The sequence below is a fragment of the Eretmochelys imbricata genome, chromosome 25 (assembly GCF_965152235.1).
Source record: "Eretmochelys imbricata isolate rEreImb1 chromosome 25, rEreImb1.hap1, whole genome shotgun sequence".
Lineage (NCBI taxonomy): Eukaryota > Metazoa > Chordata > Testudines > Cheloniidae > Eretmochelys > Eretmochelys imbricata.
In genome coordinates, this window is record NC_135596.1 from 12,497,685 (window position 1) to 12,516,544 (window position 18,860).

The 18,860-nt window shown below is 53.9% G+C and overlaps 1 protein-coding gene across 3 annotated transcripts in view; it reads left to right on the top strand.

Moving 5' to 3' along the window:
* ARHGAP45 (Rho GTPase activating protein 45) overlaps positions 1–18,860 on the top strand; it is a 44,827-nt gene that overhangs the window by 4,562 nt on the left and 21,405 nt on the right. For all 3 annotated transcript variants that reach the window (XM_077842053.1, XM_077842054.1, XM_077842052.1), the window contains exons 2-7: positions 746–1,076; positions 10,222–10,365; positions 15,452–15,536; positions 16,109–16,181; positions 16,908–16,986; positions 18,294–18,431. In XM_077842053.1, the coding sequence (XP_077698179.1) occupies positions 746–1,076; positions 10,222–10,365; positions 15,452–15,536; positions 16,109–16,181; positions 16,908–16,986; positions 18,294–18,431 (850 nt within the window). The remainder of the gene's footprint in view (positions 1–745; positions 1,077–10,221; positions 10,366–15,451; positions 15,537–16,108; positions 16,182–16,907; positions 16,987–18,293; positions 18,432–18,860) is intronic.

Here is an 18,860-nt window from a genome sequence, read left to right on the forward strand (position 1 = left end):
CTGAGAGGTGAATCATTTAAACCTGCCAACTTTTATTCGCAATTCAGTCATTTTCCTCTCTCCAGCTGAGTCACTCACTGTCTTCATCTTCGGAGACTGTCCCTCCATTGCTGGAGGAAATGTTCCTTCAATTCCTTAAGCCTTTTCTTGTTACGAAATGCAAACTCTGTAGCCGTTAATTGATGATAAGACCATGATCTCATTTACCCTGGTGAAAATGCAGAGTAACCCCTCCGGTTTCAGTGCAGGAGTTACACCAGGGTTCCTGGAATCAGAATCTGGCCCATTAACTCATTAAATCTCATCGCATCCTTGTAAAAAGTTCCTAAATGGGGAAACTGAGGCACAGAGAGATTTTTTTTTAAGTGACTTACTCGAGGTCACAAAAATAGTCAGCAGCAGAGCTAGGAAGTCCTGACTCCCAGTGCCCTTCTGTAACAACTACCCATAGTCCAATCTCAGGGCTAGGGATAGAACCCAGGAGTCCTGTTGCCCAGCCCTCCCGCTTGCCTTACCCACTAGACCCCACTCCTCTTCTAGAGTGGAGCTAGAACCCAAAAGTCCTGACTCCCTGTCCCCTGCTCTCACCCTTGCACTCCCTCCCCTAATTAAGATGAAGGTTCATAAGTGTGAGGACAGCCTTGGCAACCCCTGTGGGGCTGGTTCCTCCCCACTGGCTCTGGGAGGGTTGGAAGCCCCTTCCCTCTTGCCCATTACATGCTCACGCATGTTCTTGTCCCCTCAGGAGCTGCCCCGGAAGGACTGCCTGGAAGCGCCGAGTTCCAGCCTGGTGGACCTGTCCATGTCCAGCTCCAAGCTCAGCAGTAGCCCCAGCACAGTGGGCACGCTCAAGCGCCCCACCAGCCTGAGCCGGCATGCCAGTGCTGCTGGTTTCCCTCTGTCCCCTGCGGGCACCCGGGGCATCGCCAAGGGACAGAAGACCCCTGTCTCTTACAGCCCCATCGACAGCGGGGAGGGGACTTTCATTGATGTGGAGGACATCTCGCAGCTCCTGGCCGACGTGGCCCGGTTTGCCGAGGGTTTGGAGAAGCTGAGAGACGTGGTCCTCAGAGACGGTAAGTGCCCATGACCACCAGGGCCCTCCTGCTCCCAAGGGGACTTGTGGAATGTAAAGGCCTGGACAGGGGTTTCCATCGTGTCTGGTAACGAATGGGGCAGGGTAAGGTGGGGTAGAATGGAAGGCCCCCAAGGAGCTCCCCAGCTCTGAAAGGAACCCTTGTGTCCAGGCAGGCCAGCAGAAGGCAGCCTAGGGCAGAGAAATAGCCAGGAACCTCGGATTTTCAGCCACAGCCTCTGATTTCTGGATGCTTCCATTTTGGGGGGCCTGATTTTGAGCCACCCTGGGACAGATTTCCCAGAGGTGCTGGGCCCTGGCAGCACCCAGTGACCTAGTTGGCGCTAAGCCCCTCAGACAATAAGGCCCAGGACTGAGAATGTGCCCTATAGAACAGGCCCTCAAAATCAGAGAAGGCTTTGAAAATCAGGGCGTCGCCTTGTTTGCACGGGGGCTGGCAGAGGGGACACTGGCTGATTTGCCTTTGGCAACAGGACCCCTGCAGCCAGCACTTACCCATCCCATAGAAACTGGCCCATGGATTTGGTGGCCTTGTGCATGCATTGGGGCTGATCCATGCCATGCTCTGGCCTCCTGGATCCGATGTCAGCAGTGGTCTTGTGCTCTGCTGCTCCCTGTGCCAGTCACCCAGCTATGAATCACACACACGGGTCACGGCTGCCTGTGGCTGGCGTGCTGGAAACGCTCGACCCCCTTCCCAGATGCTTGAGCTTGATTCACCCTCCAGAGTGCTGGGGATTGAGGAAGAAGATTCTGCAGGGTGGGAGAGGACAGGCTGTTTGCAGTGCATGGGCATCAAACCCTCTGGGAGTCCCTGTGCTCACAGGGGATAACGTCACAGAAATAATCCCAACGAGATCTCGCCTCCTCAGTGCCAGGCAGCCTGCCTCTCCCCCTCGAGCCTGGGCAATCCCACACAGGCATGCCAGTGGTGTCAGAGAGTGGATCTGTGCATGGGACTGCTGGGAAGCAGGAGCTCTGGCATTCTAATCCTGGCTCTGACACTGAGCCCCTGAACATGCCATTCTCTTGCTCTGTGCCTTAGTTTCCTCAGTAATATTACTCACTTACCTACTTCCCAGGCATGTTGGAGGATTAATGACCTTAACAGACTGGAAATGGAAAGGGTTATCCAAGTGCTATGTAATAGTATCCCTGTTCCAGACTTGGGAGATCCCAAAGCACTTGGCAAAAGTTACAAACTGATCACACCGAGCTAGGGACAAAATACTGGTCTCCACCCCATGCCGAGAGAGGTGGTGTTCTAGAAATGCAGGCTGGGAGCCAGCAGCTTCCATTCTCCTCTGCACTTTGTGTCATTATGTAGCCCTGTACAAAGGGGCTGTCAGATGTTCTCAGAGCAGACTTCTCTGCTCCCTCACACTGGTGGGAACATGAAACAACCCCACCGGGCCTGATTCTCCTCTCACAGACGTCAGCGTAAACCAGGAGCAATTCCACTGAACTGGCCAGAAAGCTGGGGCAAGGAGAATCAGAAGCACTTGCAGCAAAACGGGGGTGATGCTGACCTACCTTCTGGGGCTCATAGTTGGCTCAACAAACCCACACTGCATAGTGCTAACTAGGAAGGTATCCTGGACTCATCCCACACAGAGAACTCCCAGCTTCTCAGCTGATGTCAATGAGCCCAGCCCCACTGAAATCAATGGAGTCTCATCCCTGCCTGGGGTGAATGACCCCCACTCCATTGAACCCGCTGCGCTCAGGCGTGTCATGTGATTCAAGCTCTGCCAGGGGGATTGGGCGGGAGGAACTGTGCCCCAGCAGTGGAGCATAGCCAGGGGCCCTGGGATGTGTGATCTTTAATATCCTGGGAATGCCCCTCAGCTGCTCTCCCTAGCCAGCTGCACTGGTTCTGCTAGCAATCGTTCTGGTCATTTCGCCTCCATAGATTATGGGTGGGGGGGCATAATCTAGCCCCCAGCCAGCGTGAGCCAAAACTTCTAATTGCTCATCTGATCTCCAGAGACCTTGTCACTCCTCAGTGGATGCAGCCACCTCTGGGGTGGAAGGGACAAAGGCAGGCTGGTCCCAGCAGAGTGGTGGTGGGGGGGGGGGCAGAGCAGTGTCTGGGGCAGCTGTGAAGAGGAGAAGAGGGGAGGGAGCAGAGAGCAAATAGGCTAGAAAAGCAGCAGGCAGGGTCAGGCAGCACCTGCCGTTGAGAGTGGCAATGGGGGAAGGGAAGGGAAGGGGGGTGAGAGTGCTCCCCCCCCACTGGCAAGTCCGTGGCACTGATTGGACACCTGCCTCCAAAGATGCTTGGCTATGTGGGGGCGGGGAGCTCCCAGGAGGAAAAGGCTGTACATGGGGGTGATTCCCCAGACGAAGGGGTCCCCTATGGATCGGGCAGCGGCATGCTGGGAGGTGGTGGAGTCACCCAGAGTGGGAAAGCAGAAAGCCAGGGCCTGCAGCGCCCTGGGGGGATCCGGGCCCAACCTCCCCATGGTGGCCCTGCAACTACTTTGCTCCAGCCTTTCCTTTTGGCCCTGGAGCTGAGCAGCGGCAGCTGCCACGCAAGGCGAGGAAGAGGGGTAAGAGGCAGAGCAGGGGAGGGGGATCTGGGACAGGATAACATGACTTCCTGCCTGCAAGCTATTTTCATCTGCCTGCCTTTCCTGTTTACTGCGGCGCCAGCGATGGCTGGTGGCACCCAGATAAAGCCCTTGGAGTGGCACTGGGCACATGCCTTGCCTCTCCCCGAGCCCCATTTGCCCCTGGGAATGAACCTGGGTTCCCAAAGGGCCGCTGAAAGCAGCTCTCTTCTTTACCAGGAGGCCAGGCTGGGGGCGGGAACTGGCCCTGCAGTCTCTGCCCTATCCCTTTAAGAGGCTTCTCTCTCTGTAGGAGACAAAGGAAACTGTATATTTCCCGCACCCCTGGCTAGGGTGGGGCCCAGCTGGGGGTCACATGATGACTTGTTTTTTCACTGCCAGCCATGCAAACATGTTGACGCGGTCCCTGTTCCAGTGGAAAACACCATCGCGAGGCCCCAGTGTGTAACATGGGGCGGGAGTCTCCACAGGGAGAGGGCGTGGTGACCCAGATTCAATTCCGAAAGGAGTGGGGAGGAACCTTGGGCCCAGGTCTCTCTCACCAAGGTTTGATTTTGGACCCCGTTTCCAGATGAAAGTCCACCTTGAAGTGTGGCTCACCTGGCATCCCCTGCTCAGCCAGCCCTGCGTGGTCCTGGTCACAACCGAATAAGGGTGCTTATGGCACTTGGATCCTGGCACGGTGGTTGGAGTGGGAGCCCGGTTCTGCATTGGGTCAGTGGGAGAAAAAAAATCCATGGGCCAAACTCCATGGAGCTACACCCGTTTATACCAGCCGTGAATCTGACTTGTTAGGCTATCGGTCTGGGGGAACGGGAAAGGGGGATGAAAGGCGAAGGTCAAGTCGCCTTTGCAGAGTTACAGAGTACCAGCCGTGTTAGTCTGTATTCGCAAAAAGAAAAGGAGGACTTGTGGCACCTTAGAGACTAACAAATTTATTTGAGCATAAGCTTTCGTGAGCTACAGCCCACTTCATCGGATGTATACTGCAAATTGGTTAGTCTCTAAGGTGCCACAAGTACTCCTTTTCTTTTTGCAGAGTTAGAAACTGGGATTTCCATTCTGCAAGAAATGCCAACATTTTCGTGGGGAGGGGAAATTGTTCTGAAACGGAAGGACATTTCAAAATTTCCCACAAAACGAAATCCCCCCCGCCCCAATTGTTTTGCGTCAATTGAGCTGTTTTGGTTGGATTTTGACGTTTAGGTTTTTTTAATAATCTAATATAAACTCCTCAATGAAAACCCATTTCAAAATGAAAATGTCAAAATGTTTCATTTTGATTCCCCCACCCCAGGCAATGAAATTAAGTCGAAATTGACGCATTCCAGCCGAAACCTTTTATTTAAACAAAACGGCAATATGTTCCGTCAGGAGATTTTCAACCAGCTCTACACCCATGAGAGCGGGTGAAGGGAGGGAGAGAGACTGGGCTCAGGGGGTCTCCGTGCGGGTTCTGGAGGAAGACTGATGATGCTGAGGCAGGATCTGGGTGTGCATGAAGGGATGCAGCAATGGTTGCAGGGGATCGCACCATTTTGGTGGATCCAGCCCTCCCATTACAGCTTTTTGTCCATCCCTGCTCAGCTGTGACACAGATCCCAGTCCTGTCCCTGTCCCCAGCCCAACACGGCCCTTCCCAGCCCCTCTGGCCTCTCTGCTTTCCATTCCGGACATAGCCTGGAAATGTAAGAGGAGACAGAGAATGCATAGGAAATCCCTTCCACCCTGACACTGAGATAGGGGGCTGGGACGGAGGGTTTGCCCACTCACAGCTGTCACTTTTCCACCAGGCTCCCTCTCTCCCCTCCCTGCTCTTGTGGATTTCTCTCCAAAGAAGGCTGCGCCATCCAGTCCCAGAGTCCCAGACGTTGGGCTTAGTCCCTGGGCTAGTCAGTGCTGAGGTCACCCCATCTCCTAGCATCCAGAATTGGATTAAAGGGATCAGCCAGTCTAGACTCACACCCCTTCCTTTCCTCCCACCCCCCCTTATTTAAGGCCTGCTTCCCGACCTCCTAGCAGCGCTGCTCATTCAGGGGAAATGCAGCCGCCCCACACCCATGGCAATGCAGCTCGTAGAGAGCCCCGCATAGGCACATGTTCTCACCAGGGACAAAGTCTGCTCTCAGTTCACCTGTATAAACCGGAGTGAGGTCAGTGGAGTTCCTTTGGATTTACACTGATGTAACAGAGCAAAATCTCAATGCAGAGAGCAGGCTGATAACAGTAACTATAGTGCTCACATATCCCCTTTCGTTCAGGGATCTTAGAGCACTGTATGAACGTTAATGAATGCTCCCAGCACCCATGTAAGGTAGGAAAGCATGAATAATCCTGTGTTACGGATGGGGAAACTCAGGCACGGAGAAGGGACAGTGACATGCTCAAGGTCTTTCAGTTGCGGAACTAGGGAAGGAACCCAGGAATCCTGACTCCCATTCCCTGCTGCTCTAATTGATCAAACTCCATTCCAAAGCAGAGAATGGAACCCAGGATTTCTGAGTCCGGGTTCACTGCTCTAACCACTAGATCAGATCACATTCCCCTGTCAGAGCTGGGAAGAGAACTGGCTTTGTGTCACTCATGCTACACCTCTGTGCCTGGCATCTGAAGGAAAAGAAATGTATATGTTTTCACCTGGACATGCTGATAGCTTCCGGCGCCCCAAGGGCAGAATTCTACTGCACCTTCTCAGTCTGTGATCACAGGGCTGAGGGGGCAGAAACAAGGGACGCTGGTTGGTAGCTTTATCTGGAGAGTCGCAGAAGGGGTTGGTTTCCTGGGGAAACTCCCAATATCCAACTTCCTTTCTTGCCAGTAAACAAACTTCCCAAGGACCCTGGAGCCAGTTCCCGTGCTCAAATAGTGAGCTGGGGTGCATGTACAGAGAGCAGCCTGCTTATTTGCTGCATCTCCGATGGGTGGCTGAAAAAATCCACCCAGCAATTATCCTAAATGATAGCAATAATGGAAATTTGGCTGAGCAGGGAGGAGGCAACAAGAAGCCACTGGGTCCCTCCGGGCTGCGTGGCAGGGAGTTCACATCCGGGCAGGGAATGAAAGGAAAGGAAATGAGGAGGAAATTCTCAAACTGCTTTCAAGGGAAACCCGCCACCGAGGAAAAATCACTGGGGTCAAACTCCTCCCATCTCCCTCCTGCTGTCCCAGTCACACCACAGCCAGACATAAACTCCCAGGGCCTGATGCTCTGTTGTCCTGCACCTGGGTTGTAAAAACATCACGGCAAAGTGGATGGCCAATGCCAGACTGGGAGCATTTAACGTCCGCTTTGCACAGGTGTAAATGACTGCGCAGGGCGGCAGAGGGTCAGATCCACAGACACTGGTTGTGTTTGCCAGACCCTCCCTCCTGGCAGGGATATGTGCTCAAGTGTCTTGGGATACAGTGAACCACTGATGGAGACAGACAAGACATTCTCCATCTCTACGTACCACTACAGGGCTGTTCCCTCTGGTCCATTCTCCTGGGCTGGGGTGGCTCAGAATACCCCAAGCAATGGAGGGTTCCCAACACTTTCCTGTGGGGGCAGATCCACTTGTTTGGAGTCTATTTTTGTGACAGTCACCTGAACTTTCCCTTGGGTCCATTTCATCTCATCACTTTGCCTCTGCCTTCCCACCACATCGCCTGAGGGGCTGGGAACAGGTGCAGAGGCTGGTACTGGCTGACAATGCAGTTAGCTCATGTATGGAATAATAGCTGCACGATAGCACTTTTCATCTACAGGTCCCAAAGCAAGTCAGTATCCTGAACCTATTTGAAACTGAGGCACAGGGAGGGGATGTGACCTGCCCACAGTCAGTCAGCAGGCCAGTGGTAGAGCTGGGACAAGAACCCAGGTCACCTGTGCCCCTGTCCAGTGCTCTACCCACTAGACCACAATGCTGCTACCAGGCATTGTGCTCTAGTGCAGTGTGAGGCTGAACCAGCCTGGCGAGAGAGTGTTCCAGACCCCAGCAGGGACCGCCTAGCAGTCAGGCCGAAGACCAATGCTTTATGTGCCTCCCATGCTTTTCATCCAGAGGTCTTATATCATTGACCAAAAGTAAGTATTGTTCCCACTTTTCCAAATGGGGAAACTGAGGCACGGAGCAGTTAAGTGACGTGCTCAAGGTTACCCAGAGAGTCAGTGCCAGAATTCAGGGGCCGGGTGCCCGCTCGCACAGATTCTCAGCTGGTGCAACTCGGTGCAGCTTCATTGAAGTCAGTAGGGCTACGCTGATTTTTTGCAGGCCCCCCATCACCCTAATGTCTGAGTCCTGCCCGAGACCCATGAGCCAGCCACTAATCCACAGGCCCACTGTGCAAGAAGCTAGAGGTTCGTCCCTCCTGGAATTACCAGTGTTATCCTGAAGGATCTTTATTCTTCTCATCCCAGCACCCCAACTAAGCTTCCCCCCGACACACTCATTCCCCCCCAAGATAGCCAGCCGCTGAGCGTTACCAGACGGACAAGACTGCTTAGGATGCTGCTCTGGCCTCAGGCCTTTAAACCCAGCCAGGGCTGGGATGCGGAGGGTCTGCCTTGGGAAGGACAGTTCTCAGGGAGGAGGGAAGATGCGTGAGCAAACTGAGGCAGGAACAGGAAGCTGAGGGGGTGGGTTTTAATGGGCTTGGAGATCAGTTGCTGGGAACTCTATATAGAATCATAGAAATGGAAGGGACCTCGGGAGGTCATCTAGTCCAGTCCCCTGCACTCATGGCAGGACTAAGAATTATCTAGACCATCCCTGACAGGTGTTGTCCAACCTGCTCTTAAAAAGCTCCACTTAACCACAGGAATAAACGGCCTAGGGAGGCAATAATGGGCTGGTATGTAATGAGGGAGACTCACAATCCCACGCACCCATGTTCGTTGCTGCTGGCCGCTAGAGAAGGATGCCATCTGGAAGCGCCATTCGTCTGTTGAGCATAGGGATCTTATGTCCTGTTTTGGCCAGGACAGTCCCTTTTTTTAGCCCTGTCCTGGCCGTCCCAACTTTTTGGGCAAAAGTGAGTGTTTGTCCCATTTGCTCTTGCTGACTTGATCAGTTGGCAAGAGCAAATGGGACAAATGCCCACTTTTGTCAAGAAAGAGGGGTGCAAAGGAACATGCGGGGGGCAGAGGGGCAGTGATGCCAGCCCCACATGGCGGGGGGTGGTGGTGGCAGGGCTCGGGTGAGCAGCGACGCCAGCCCCAGCCTTTGGGCTATATGGTCACCCTAGTTGAGTATGAATGTGCCCGTTCCAACAGGGAGTAAGAGGCGTTGGCCGGGACAGTCTAGGCAGCCTTCCCTAATAGGAAAAAGAAAAGGAGGACTTGTGGCACCTTAGAGACTAACCAAGTTATTTGAGCATGAGCTTTCGTGAGCTACAGCTCACTTCATCGGATGCTCACGAAAGCTTATGCTCAAATAAATTGGTTAGTCTCTAAGGTGCCACAAGTCCTCCTTTTCTTTTTGTGAATACAGACTAACACGGCTGTTACTCTGTTCCCTAACAGGGGGGATATTGGTACCATCCCATCAGCACAGAGGAACCCCCTTGTGGAACAGGAGCCTGCACTGATTCCTGTCTTGGGGGGACTGACAGCTGCTGAGCAGTCCAAGAGAGGGTGGAGGCTGGGAGAAGATACGGGCAGGCCAGAGACACCAGCAGAGGCTTCCTGGGCAGGGATACTCTGGGCAGGCTGGAGACATTGGTGGGGAAGCCACCAGTAGAGAGACTGGAGGCAATGATGTGACACAGAGCACTCCAGACCGCCAGCAGGCACCAGGCCCGTGAGCACAGAGTACATCTGGCTCCTTCCAAAGGTCCCATGGGATTAATCAGCCAGGAAATGGGGCGTTCCCCCTGCCTTCTCACCCCCTGAACAGACTGATCAAGATGAGCTGGGTAGACTGCATTAGACTTCCGTTCCGATAGGGCGGCTCATCAGTGACATGAGTTCGGTAGGTTTCAGCCTCTCTTGCTCTCATAAAACCACTGCACAACTGGAAATGCCTGCTTAGAAGTAACTCCGCACTGTGACAATGGGTGCAGGGGCTACCAGTCAGGGTTCTGGGGTGTTAGTATAGGTGGGGGAACAGGACTGGAATAGCAGGGCTAGGATTGAGGTGCGTGGCAGAGTCGGGGGGGCAGGACTGGAATAGCAGGGCTAGGATTGAGGTGCGTGGCAGAGTCGGGGGGGCAGGACTGGAATAGCAGGGCTCGGATTGAGGTGCGTGGCAGAGTCGGGGGGGCAGGACTGGAATAGCAGGGCTCGGATTGAGGTGCGTGGCAGAGTCGGGGGGCAGGACTGGAATAGCAGGGCTAGGATTGAGGTGCGTGGCAGAGTCGGGGGGCAGGACTGGAGTAGCAGAGGATGGTGCGGGTCAGGCTGAGGCACATGGGCCACGGGAACTGTCTGTCTGTGGGAGCTCGCCTTGCCATTACCTGGTGCTCCTGTCCTCCAAAGCGCCCTTCGCCAGCACAAAGTTGACTTTACAGAACCAGCCTGTGTAGCGGAGACTGAAGGGCTGTAACGACCGCTTTGACCCCTCTCTGTTGCAGATCCCTTGGAGTCTCACCGGCCGCTAGCCCACGAGTGCCTGGGGGAAGCCCTGCGGGTCCTCCGGCAGGTCATCAACAAGTACCCACTGCTCAACACCTTGGAGACCTTGACAGCCGCAGGAACCCTAATATCCAGGGTCAAAGGTCAGTCCACAGCACCTGTCTCCTGCTGGGTCATGAGCACAGTGCAGGTGCCACCCCAAAGGCTCGGCAATTCTGCTCACCCTTCACTGCCTCCCTCCCCACTCGCCCCACCCATGCCCAGCAATTGGTGCGGACTCACAGACGCTGACCCTGTTCACAGCCAGCCTGGGCTGGAGGCAGATGGAAGCTGACCCGAAGGAAAGGCTCTTTGGGGCTGGGGTCAGGGCTGCAAGGACTCAGTGGTGAGGCCTCAGCCCAGTCCTTGGTTTGCAGATGTCCTTTGCATCCAAACCACAATCACAACCAGCGCTAGCCTACCCCTTGCTTGCACATGCGGCAGACAAAGGCCGAGGACTGAATGGGCTATGGAGACTGAGCTCCCTTCTGCATCCGGGGGGATCCTGCGGGGGTCAGGCACACTGGTGGGGAACAGTGTCCAGGAAGCTAGTGTGGCTGCTGCCCAGGGGGGTAGAGACAGTTCTTCAGTCACCAGGGCTATCGACCCAGCCCCAGCACTAGGGTATTTCTGCCAGAGCAGGCTTGTTCCCTACAGCCTGTTCTCCAGGGCTTGGTGTAGTCCACTTTAAAATGACTCCAGTGAGCAAGCTCTCACAGGGGAGAGGATCCCGCAGTCTGGTTGTTCTCCCCCGCCTCCCCACCAGGAACATTGCTGTGATTTTCAGCCCACGTTCCGCTCGCTTGCTCACGCCCTAACCCTCTTTATGCCCACGGGTGCAGACCTTCATGGACGGACACAAAAGCCTCTGTGGGTCACTAGCATGAATCGTTCACTGGGCCAAATTCAGCACATGGCCCCAGTGCAGTCAGTGGAATTACACCAGAGACAAGTATGGCCCTTCGTCTGACACATTGTGCCTGCACCAGGCAGGAGCCAGCTGTCTCAGATCCTCAGGAAGTGCAGCGTGGATTAGCCAAAATCTAGCATTTAATTTCCTGGGATTAGAGAGAGCCCGGCCTGAGGGTGCTGGGTCACAGCTGGGGGAGACCATTCACACCAAAGCTTTTACAAAGCAGCTGCCCTTTCTCCAGACAGGGCGTCAGACAAGCCCAAGTGAATGATGCCAGTGGGAAACCTTCCAACCAACAAACCAGGGCTTGGGAGAGGGAGGGCTGCTTTCTGAGCTGTAAAACCAGCCCCGGCCTGGCTAACACCCTCAGCCTCACCCTGCCATGACCACACTGCTCTGAGAAACTGACTCGGGGGAGAGCCTTGTAACATTCATCACTGGGGGTGACAGGGACCTAGGGCCAAACCCAGGCCCCGCTGAAATCAGTGGGAACTTGGACCTTGACTCCAGTGGGAGGTTTAGCCCTTTCACTCATATTTTCCCCTTGGACACCACATGGTGAGAGGTGCTCAGGAGTCAGGCCATGATGTGTTTCCTGGAACTCTCAGTTCCGCTTCAGGGCTGGGACGGGGGTGCAATATTTGTGGTGAGTTCTTGTCTGTTGGAAAGCCACCCCTGGCTCCCCTGCTCTGACTGATATCGGGGTCTGGGTTCCCAGCTCTCTTCCACTGGGACAAAAATCACTGCTGGTTGGCCATGAAAGCTGTGTGTGCCGGGGGATGTCCTCGAGGCTGGTGCAGGAGAACCACAGTAATTGGAGATGGACAAGACCTACTAGGTTACCAGGTCTATCCCCCTGCAAAGGCAGGAGACGGGCTCTGATTCTCCTCTCCCTTCCACCACTTTCACATCAGTGTAATCCCATTGATTAAAGAGTGACAGGGGATGGATCACTTGATGATTACCTGTTCTGTTCATTCCCTCTGGGGCACCTGGCATTGGCCACTGTCGGAAGACAGGACACTGGGCTCGATGGACCTTTGGTCTGACCCAGTGTGGCCACTCTTTATGTTCTCATGCACTCACTCCAGATTTACACCTGTGAAGCCTAAAAGAGGGCATCAGCCATAGGACTCGATTCTCCACTGCCCTGAGTCTTGTGTCATCATTTACACCTAGCCGAAGCGGGTGTGAAATGCCACCAGGTCAGAATTCTCCACTCATGCACGCTGGCCTCTTACCTCATGCCAGTGTAAATGACATCCGCAGGCAGCGGAGAGTCCCATTCCCACAATGAGCCCACGGTACAACGCTGGGCTCTGTGTCTGAACTTTCCCAGAGACTGGGGATGTTTGGATCCAGAGGTTTCGTACAGACCCCGTCCCAATCAATAGTAAACACTGGGTACTCAGAGCTCTGCAGAGGCCTGATTGTCCTCTCACTTACATTGGTGCGGATCGAGAGCCGCGCTGTTGAACTGAATGAAGTTCCTCATGTAAAACTGGTGGGAGTGTCCGCTCTCTGGGCCAGTTCTTTGTTCTGCGTTTGTACAGCAACCAGCACCCTTGGGTCCTGGTCTGTGACTCGGGCTCCAAGGCCCTACAGCAACAGAAATAAAACAATAAGAAGTGAGATCAGAATCAGGCTCCCTGCCTACTCAAAGTGTGGGAGAGGGAGATGATCCAAGGCACAGATTGCAGCCTAGGGCCCAGCCCCTATTTTTATTATTATTTTGAAGCCCCCTGGAATGTCGCTGAGGGTTTGGTGCCTAGCTGCCGTTTGTGCCTTTCCAAACCTGACAGGTATTGTTCACGCAGCTAAGGCAATGCATGAATCGGCTATTAAACTGATCTCGCATGTTGATCTGAGCCAAGGTGACAGGAGAACAGCAAATTTCTTCTTCAGAGGTGGTTAGAAAAGCGTGCCATTGACTAGGGTGGAAATACATGCCCGGGGTTCTGATGAGTGGGACCCCGGGAAAGCAGTTCCCAGCCGCGCTGTTATTCTTGGCGATTTTGTTTGATAGGCCTGATTTTCAAAAATGGCCTGCAGATTCGTGGGCACTATTGTGCCTTCTCAACTAATGTCTGGTGCAAAGGGCTGGTATTTGGGGGCGTCTCTACACAACTGTGGCTGTGATCCAGGAGGATTTCTAAATACTGAACATCAGTACTGGCTCCTCACGGGCGGTGCAAACTTGTGTCTTTAAAACTGGCGGCCAGGCTGAAAACCATAAGCCCAAGCTGGCCTATTTTCCAGCTCGTAGGAGAGAAACCGTGTGTTCAGATGACATGAGGGGTACTTAGGGCTGACCCAAAGCCCACTGAGGTCACTGAGAGTCTTTGGATCCAGGCCTTAGACTGTCAGGATTTTGGGGCGGGGGCAGTCTGTTTTACAAGGTGCGCAGTGCCTAGCGCAATGGAGCTCAGATTCGTGACGGGGCCTTCTATGTGTGACGGCAATAAAAATCTTAAACCCGTATCACCATTGGCCAGCGCGGCCACTATCTCCCAGGGTCCCTGACGGCACCACAGGGTTTGTGAGACGTGGTTCTGTCGAGCCTGCCCGTGAAAAGGCTTCCGAGAGCTCAGGGTTACAACAGCAGTGGGGGAAGGGACGGCGGGTTTAACCGCACACAGAGCACAACATTTTGCGTCACTGCCCTCATTTCCTGGACACCAAACAGTAACCACAAGGGACGGGAAGTTCCTCCATAGCAGGGTGGAACGAGATCTGCTGATTGGCTTGCTCAGTGATTGCCTGTCAGGGCCTCAGCATGGGCCGGGCTCTGTGGCACGGCAGTCGTGGCAAGCGCTGATGTGAGGTGTGTTTAAAAATGAGGGTTCCTCTGAGCCGTGCAGAGAGTTGACCTTGATGAGCGATGAGGTTGTGAGACAGATTCTGGTCTTTTACCCTGGGAGAGGCTTTAGTTTTGCATCAACGTGGCTGTAATATGCAACCTAATCAGAATGAACATTTCACACCTACTTTGCACTAGGGGTAGGGCAATGGAGAGCCGAGCCCAGGATGCAGGGAATACAGAATTGGGCCCATTCTCTTTTTACCATTTCATGTTAAAACCTATAGCGATTCTACACTAGATTCATGCAGGAGCAGACCCAGAATGATTCTGCATCTGATCTATTCAGAATCCCTGGACTTGAACTAGATGAGACTAAAATTCTCCTTTTCTTTGGGATCTGCAGGATTCAGAGCTTGGGGTGATGGCTCACGCTGCCGGGGTGACTCCTCCACCTGGCAGCTCTGCAGCAGTACAAGCTGCTCGCTCACAGTCTGGGATTAGAGGGGTTCTTTAATCAGCCTTTTCCATCTCAAAGCAGAAGGCTCTGAAGTCGTAGGGCAGGAAATGCACACCAGTAACACAGATTCATCTTATCTGTTATGGTGGCCCCGGGGTAGCTGGGAGTGATGGGTTGCAACTGACCTTAGGGGAAACACAGACCAAGTATGAGGAATCTTTTGCTAATGTTGAACAGGGAACAACCTCCCAAGGGAAATGGTTAAAGCCCCGTCACTGGGGAAATTAAAACTGGACTGGACAAAGCCCTGGGGAATATTCCATGGGAACAATCCAGAGCTAACCCTCCCTAGGGTGCTGGACCAGATGAAACCTAGGCAGGTCTTTCCCAACTCTAAGAGACATGATTATATGTATTGCACGGCTCTGCCCCCAAGGTTTCTAGGTCTGTTTCAAAAGCTGCCCTGCTAGTGCCTTAGAAACTTACTGTGGCAATTAGCATAGAGAAGCTGGGTTCATAGAGCCAGACTGTTTTGTTGGTGGCACCTAGGGTACATCTACTCTGAAAAACACCCCCGCAGCAGCCAGTCTCAGAGCCCGGGTCAACTGTCTTGGGCTCACAGGAGTTGTGCTATGCGGCCAAAGATAGACATTCCTGCTTGGGCTTTTGCCCGGGTTCTGAAATCTGGAGATGGGGGAGGTCTCAGCCCAGGCTCCAGCCCGAGTGGGGATGTCTACACTCCATAGCAGGAGCCTTAGTCCACTGAACTGGGTTCTGAGACTTGCTGCCGCGGGATTTTTTTTTGCAGTGTAGATGCGCCCTAGTTACCAAGGACAGAGGTACATGAGAATTGTCTAAGGGGGCAGCCGAGCCTGAGAGCAGAGACTGGATGGGCTGCAAGGCTGCAAGGCTCAGCCCTCTCTCCCTACGTCGGAGCAGGTCTGGGACCACCACCAGCAAATGGCTGCTCAGTAGGTGTCAGTCACAAAAGGGCTTTTGCTTCTCTTTCATTCCCAGGTTTCCACTATGAGTCCAGCAATGAGACGGACAAGCGGGAGTTCGAGAAGGCTCTGGAGACCATCGCAGTCTCCTTCAGTAGCACGTAAGCGAACCTCAGCCATTGGTGGTCTGGAGGACGTGCCCCTCCCATGAAACCTCGACTGTCCCCACCCCAGACAGAACATGCCGCTCCGCCCTGTCACTTTGCACGCTCACATCTTGACAAGGGGCAGCTTTTACTGGCAATGGTGAAAGACCAAGTTTTGGGTGTGCAACCCCTCCCCCACTCCCTGCAGAGTCACAAGGTCCCTGGTGGACCCTGGCTGGACGTCCTGGTCTGTTCCTTGTATTATTTACATCCATTATACTCACATTGCTATTGAGACCAGGAGGTCTGGTTCAGACAACCACCTGGGTGGGACTATTAAGATACTTCCGGTCTCCTCCTGCCACCGCTTCACCTTCATCTAAACTGTAGGGGCTAAAACATTTGGGGGCTGATCCAATCCCCACTGACGCGAATAGGAAGAGGAGCTGAATCAGGCCCTGGGGCCTGGCCCCTGGCAGACTCCAGGGACCTGCACTCTGAAGTGGTATGGAAGGTCCTACTTGCTGCTCTCCTGTTAATAACTCTAACCGTGCTGACCATCCATGTCCTCCTGCCCCTTCTTCCAGCGTGTCTGAATTCCTCATGGGAGAGGTGGACAGCAGCACCCTGCTCTCGATACCTCCCAGCGACCAGAATCAGGTGAGTGACACCAGTTTCGTTCATGCACATCTGGGTCAGCCTGCTCCTAAGTGGACCGGAGGCGGGATATCGCTGGGGTTTGCTTTTGCTTCTGGCACCCTGCCGTTCAGAAGCCCTGAACAGGCCCTGCTCAGCACAGAGAGAAGCAGCTACACACAGTCTCTGCTCAAGAACAAGTAGAGGCAACCAACCCAGAGCCTGGCTGTCCCAGCTTAGCCTAGAGGGCACTGACAGAACTGTGCAGGGAACATCACACAGGCCTTGTCTGCTTGGCCCTGTACCTACTGCCATTCATGCAGACAAGGAGAGATCAAAAGGGCACAGGGTGCTTAGCTAGAGAGGTGACAGGCCCCTGAGAAGGACTTCAGCTAGGTCACTGGATGATCTTGTAGACCAAAGAGTGGAAGACTGAGAATCAGGGCTCTTGGTGTCTATTCTTGGCTCTGCTGCTGATTTGCTGTGTGACCTTGAGCAGGTCACTTAACCACAGATACTTCCATGTCCCCTGAGGGCCTTCATGTACGACCCCAGGGCTGCACTTGGCAGATCAAAAGAGTTTGCTCCTTTTTCTGGGCCTCAGTGAACATAGAGAACCGCCAGGAGCCCCAGGTTTCTATATCCATCTCCTGGCTTCTGAAAAACCCCCGTGGCAGCCTGCTCCCGTCTTCACTCGTTGCACCTACTTCTCACTCTCTAACGAGATCTTTTGCCTCCCCACCCCAACAGTCGATGGAGAACCTCTACGGAGGGATCCCTGGGCAGGGTGCAGACGGCATGCCAGCCGGCATGGAAAAATTTGATTCAGGTGAGTGATGTTTTATCATCTCCAGTGGCTGGGTGCAGAATAAATCCTGCTGAGTGCAGGGAAGTCTGGGCAGCAGGACCAGCGGAGTGGCTCAGAGGACATGACGTTCCCTCTCCATTATCGAGGTTCAGGGAGAAACGTGCAGGTGCAAGTCCCTGGCTTGCAGTGGTGCTGAATGCCAGCGTTCCACAGGATTGCGGGGCGCAAGTGACAAGTACATGAGGCTTCCCTGCAGGTGTATTCTTGCCCCCTGGACCCGGCACCAAAGGCAGCACCAAAGCAGTTAAAACTGCATTCTCCATGCCCACCAGACAGCCGAGGGCACAAAGGGGCTGGTAACAAACACTCGCCATGAAATGTGCAGCTCGTGGCATTTCTCTAAGTCTCGGAGCCAGCAGGTGGTGGGCCAGTTCAGGCAGGCAGCGTTCCTGCAAACCGTCCAGCGGGTGCAATGCCCGTCCAGCCAACGTCTCCTCCGAGACGAGAGAGCCTCATCATTTTCACTACTGCTGCAATAGCACCCAACGGCCCCAACCGTTCTGTGGGGCGCTGCATGAACACGTAAGAGAGCGTCCCTGCCCCGAAGAGCTTAGAGACCAGACCAGACAACAAAAGTTGGTGTGACAGAGGGAGTGGAGCGAGGCGGGAAAGGGCAGAAGTAATAAGAACCCACTTTTCTATCGGCTGACTACCTGCGCAATTTGCAGGGATCGAGCCAGTTGGCTTATAAATGCTAGAAACGTATCGGTAACCCTTACTATGCCCCCTGCCTAGCCACGATCAGCTGGAAGTTCAATCCCAGCATGGCAGCACAAGTGGACTTTGGAAAGGGGGTTGAAGGAGGGCAGGGTAACGGCTTGACAGGCTCGTTTGGGGAGAGCACTTCACGGGACGGCTCTGGCGAGTGGAAGAAACAGACAAACTGGCGACGGAAGCTGGTGTCATTGGCAGGCAACAGATGTCATGAGACATGAGAGTGGATTAGTAGGGTGTGGCAGGGTCATGAAGGGCTTTAAAGGAAAGCTCAGGAAGTCTGAATCTGATGCCATGGGGGAGGGTGACATGGGGGAAGCCTGCAGTGGCTCAGGAGGTCAGTTCTGCTCCTTGGTTCCAGTTCCCTACCAGTGTGCCTGACCCCCGCAGGATCCCCCCGGATGCCTCTTTGATCCCTGCAGGACTCCTGGAAACCCCAAGACAATTTGGGTGTGTAAGTCAGCGGATGAGAGTGCTTGGCAGTAGCTTAATTGCCTGGCTAATTCTATATCTCCTCCTTCTCTCCCATCTTTCGCCGTGTCCCTCTGTCACAGTCCGTCCGTCTGCAGAAGAGGTGGACATCATGCTCCAGCGGTGTGAGGGCGGCGTGGAAGTTGCTCTCCAGTATGCCAAAAACATCTCCAAGTACATGAAGGACCTCTTCTATTACCTGGAGAAGAGGACCACTCTGGGTGAGTGGCGAGAGGACAGAGTATGCTTCCCAAGATGCTGAATTCCTGAAGGCGGCATCGTAATGGCCACAGTGCTACTCCCAGCTCCCATTCTCGTAGTATTTATTACGGGCTTGAGGTTGAAGGGACCCCTTGATCCAGAAATGGGTTGGGGACCAAGAGAGTCATTTATGGCCTAATGGACCGAGCACAGGCCTGGGAGTCAGAACTTGAATTCCATTCCAGAATTTGCCACTGACTCTGTATGATCTTGGGCAAGTCTCTGCCTCAGTCTGGCCCGCTGTAAAGTGATACCTGTCTTCCTGTGTAAAGCACTTTAAGATCTATGGATGAAGTAGATCTATGTGCATGCAAAGAATTACTACCTTGATAGAAAAAGGCAAAGGGTTTTTTTTGTTTGTGTGTGTGTGTGTGATGAAACACAAAATC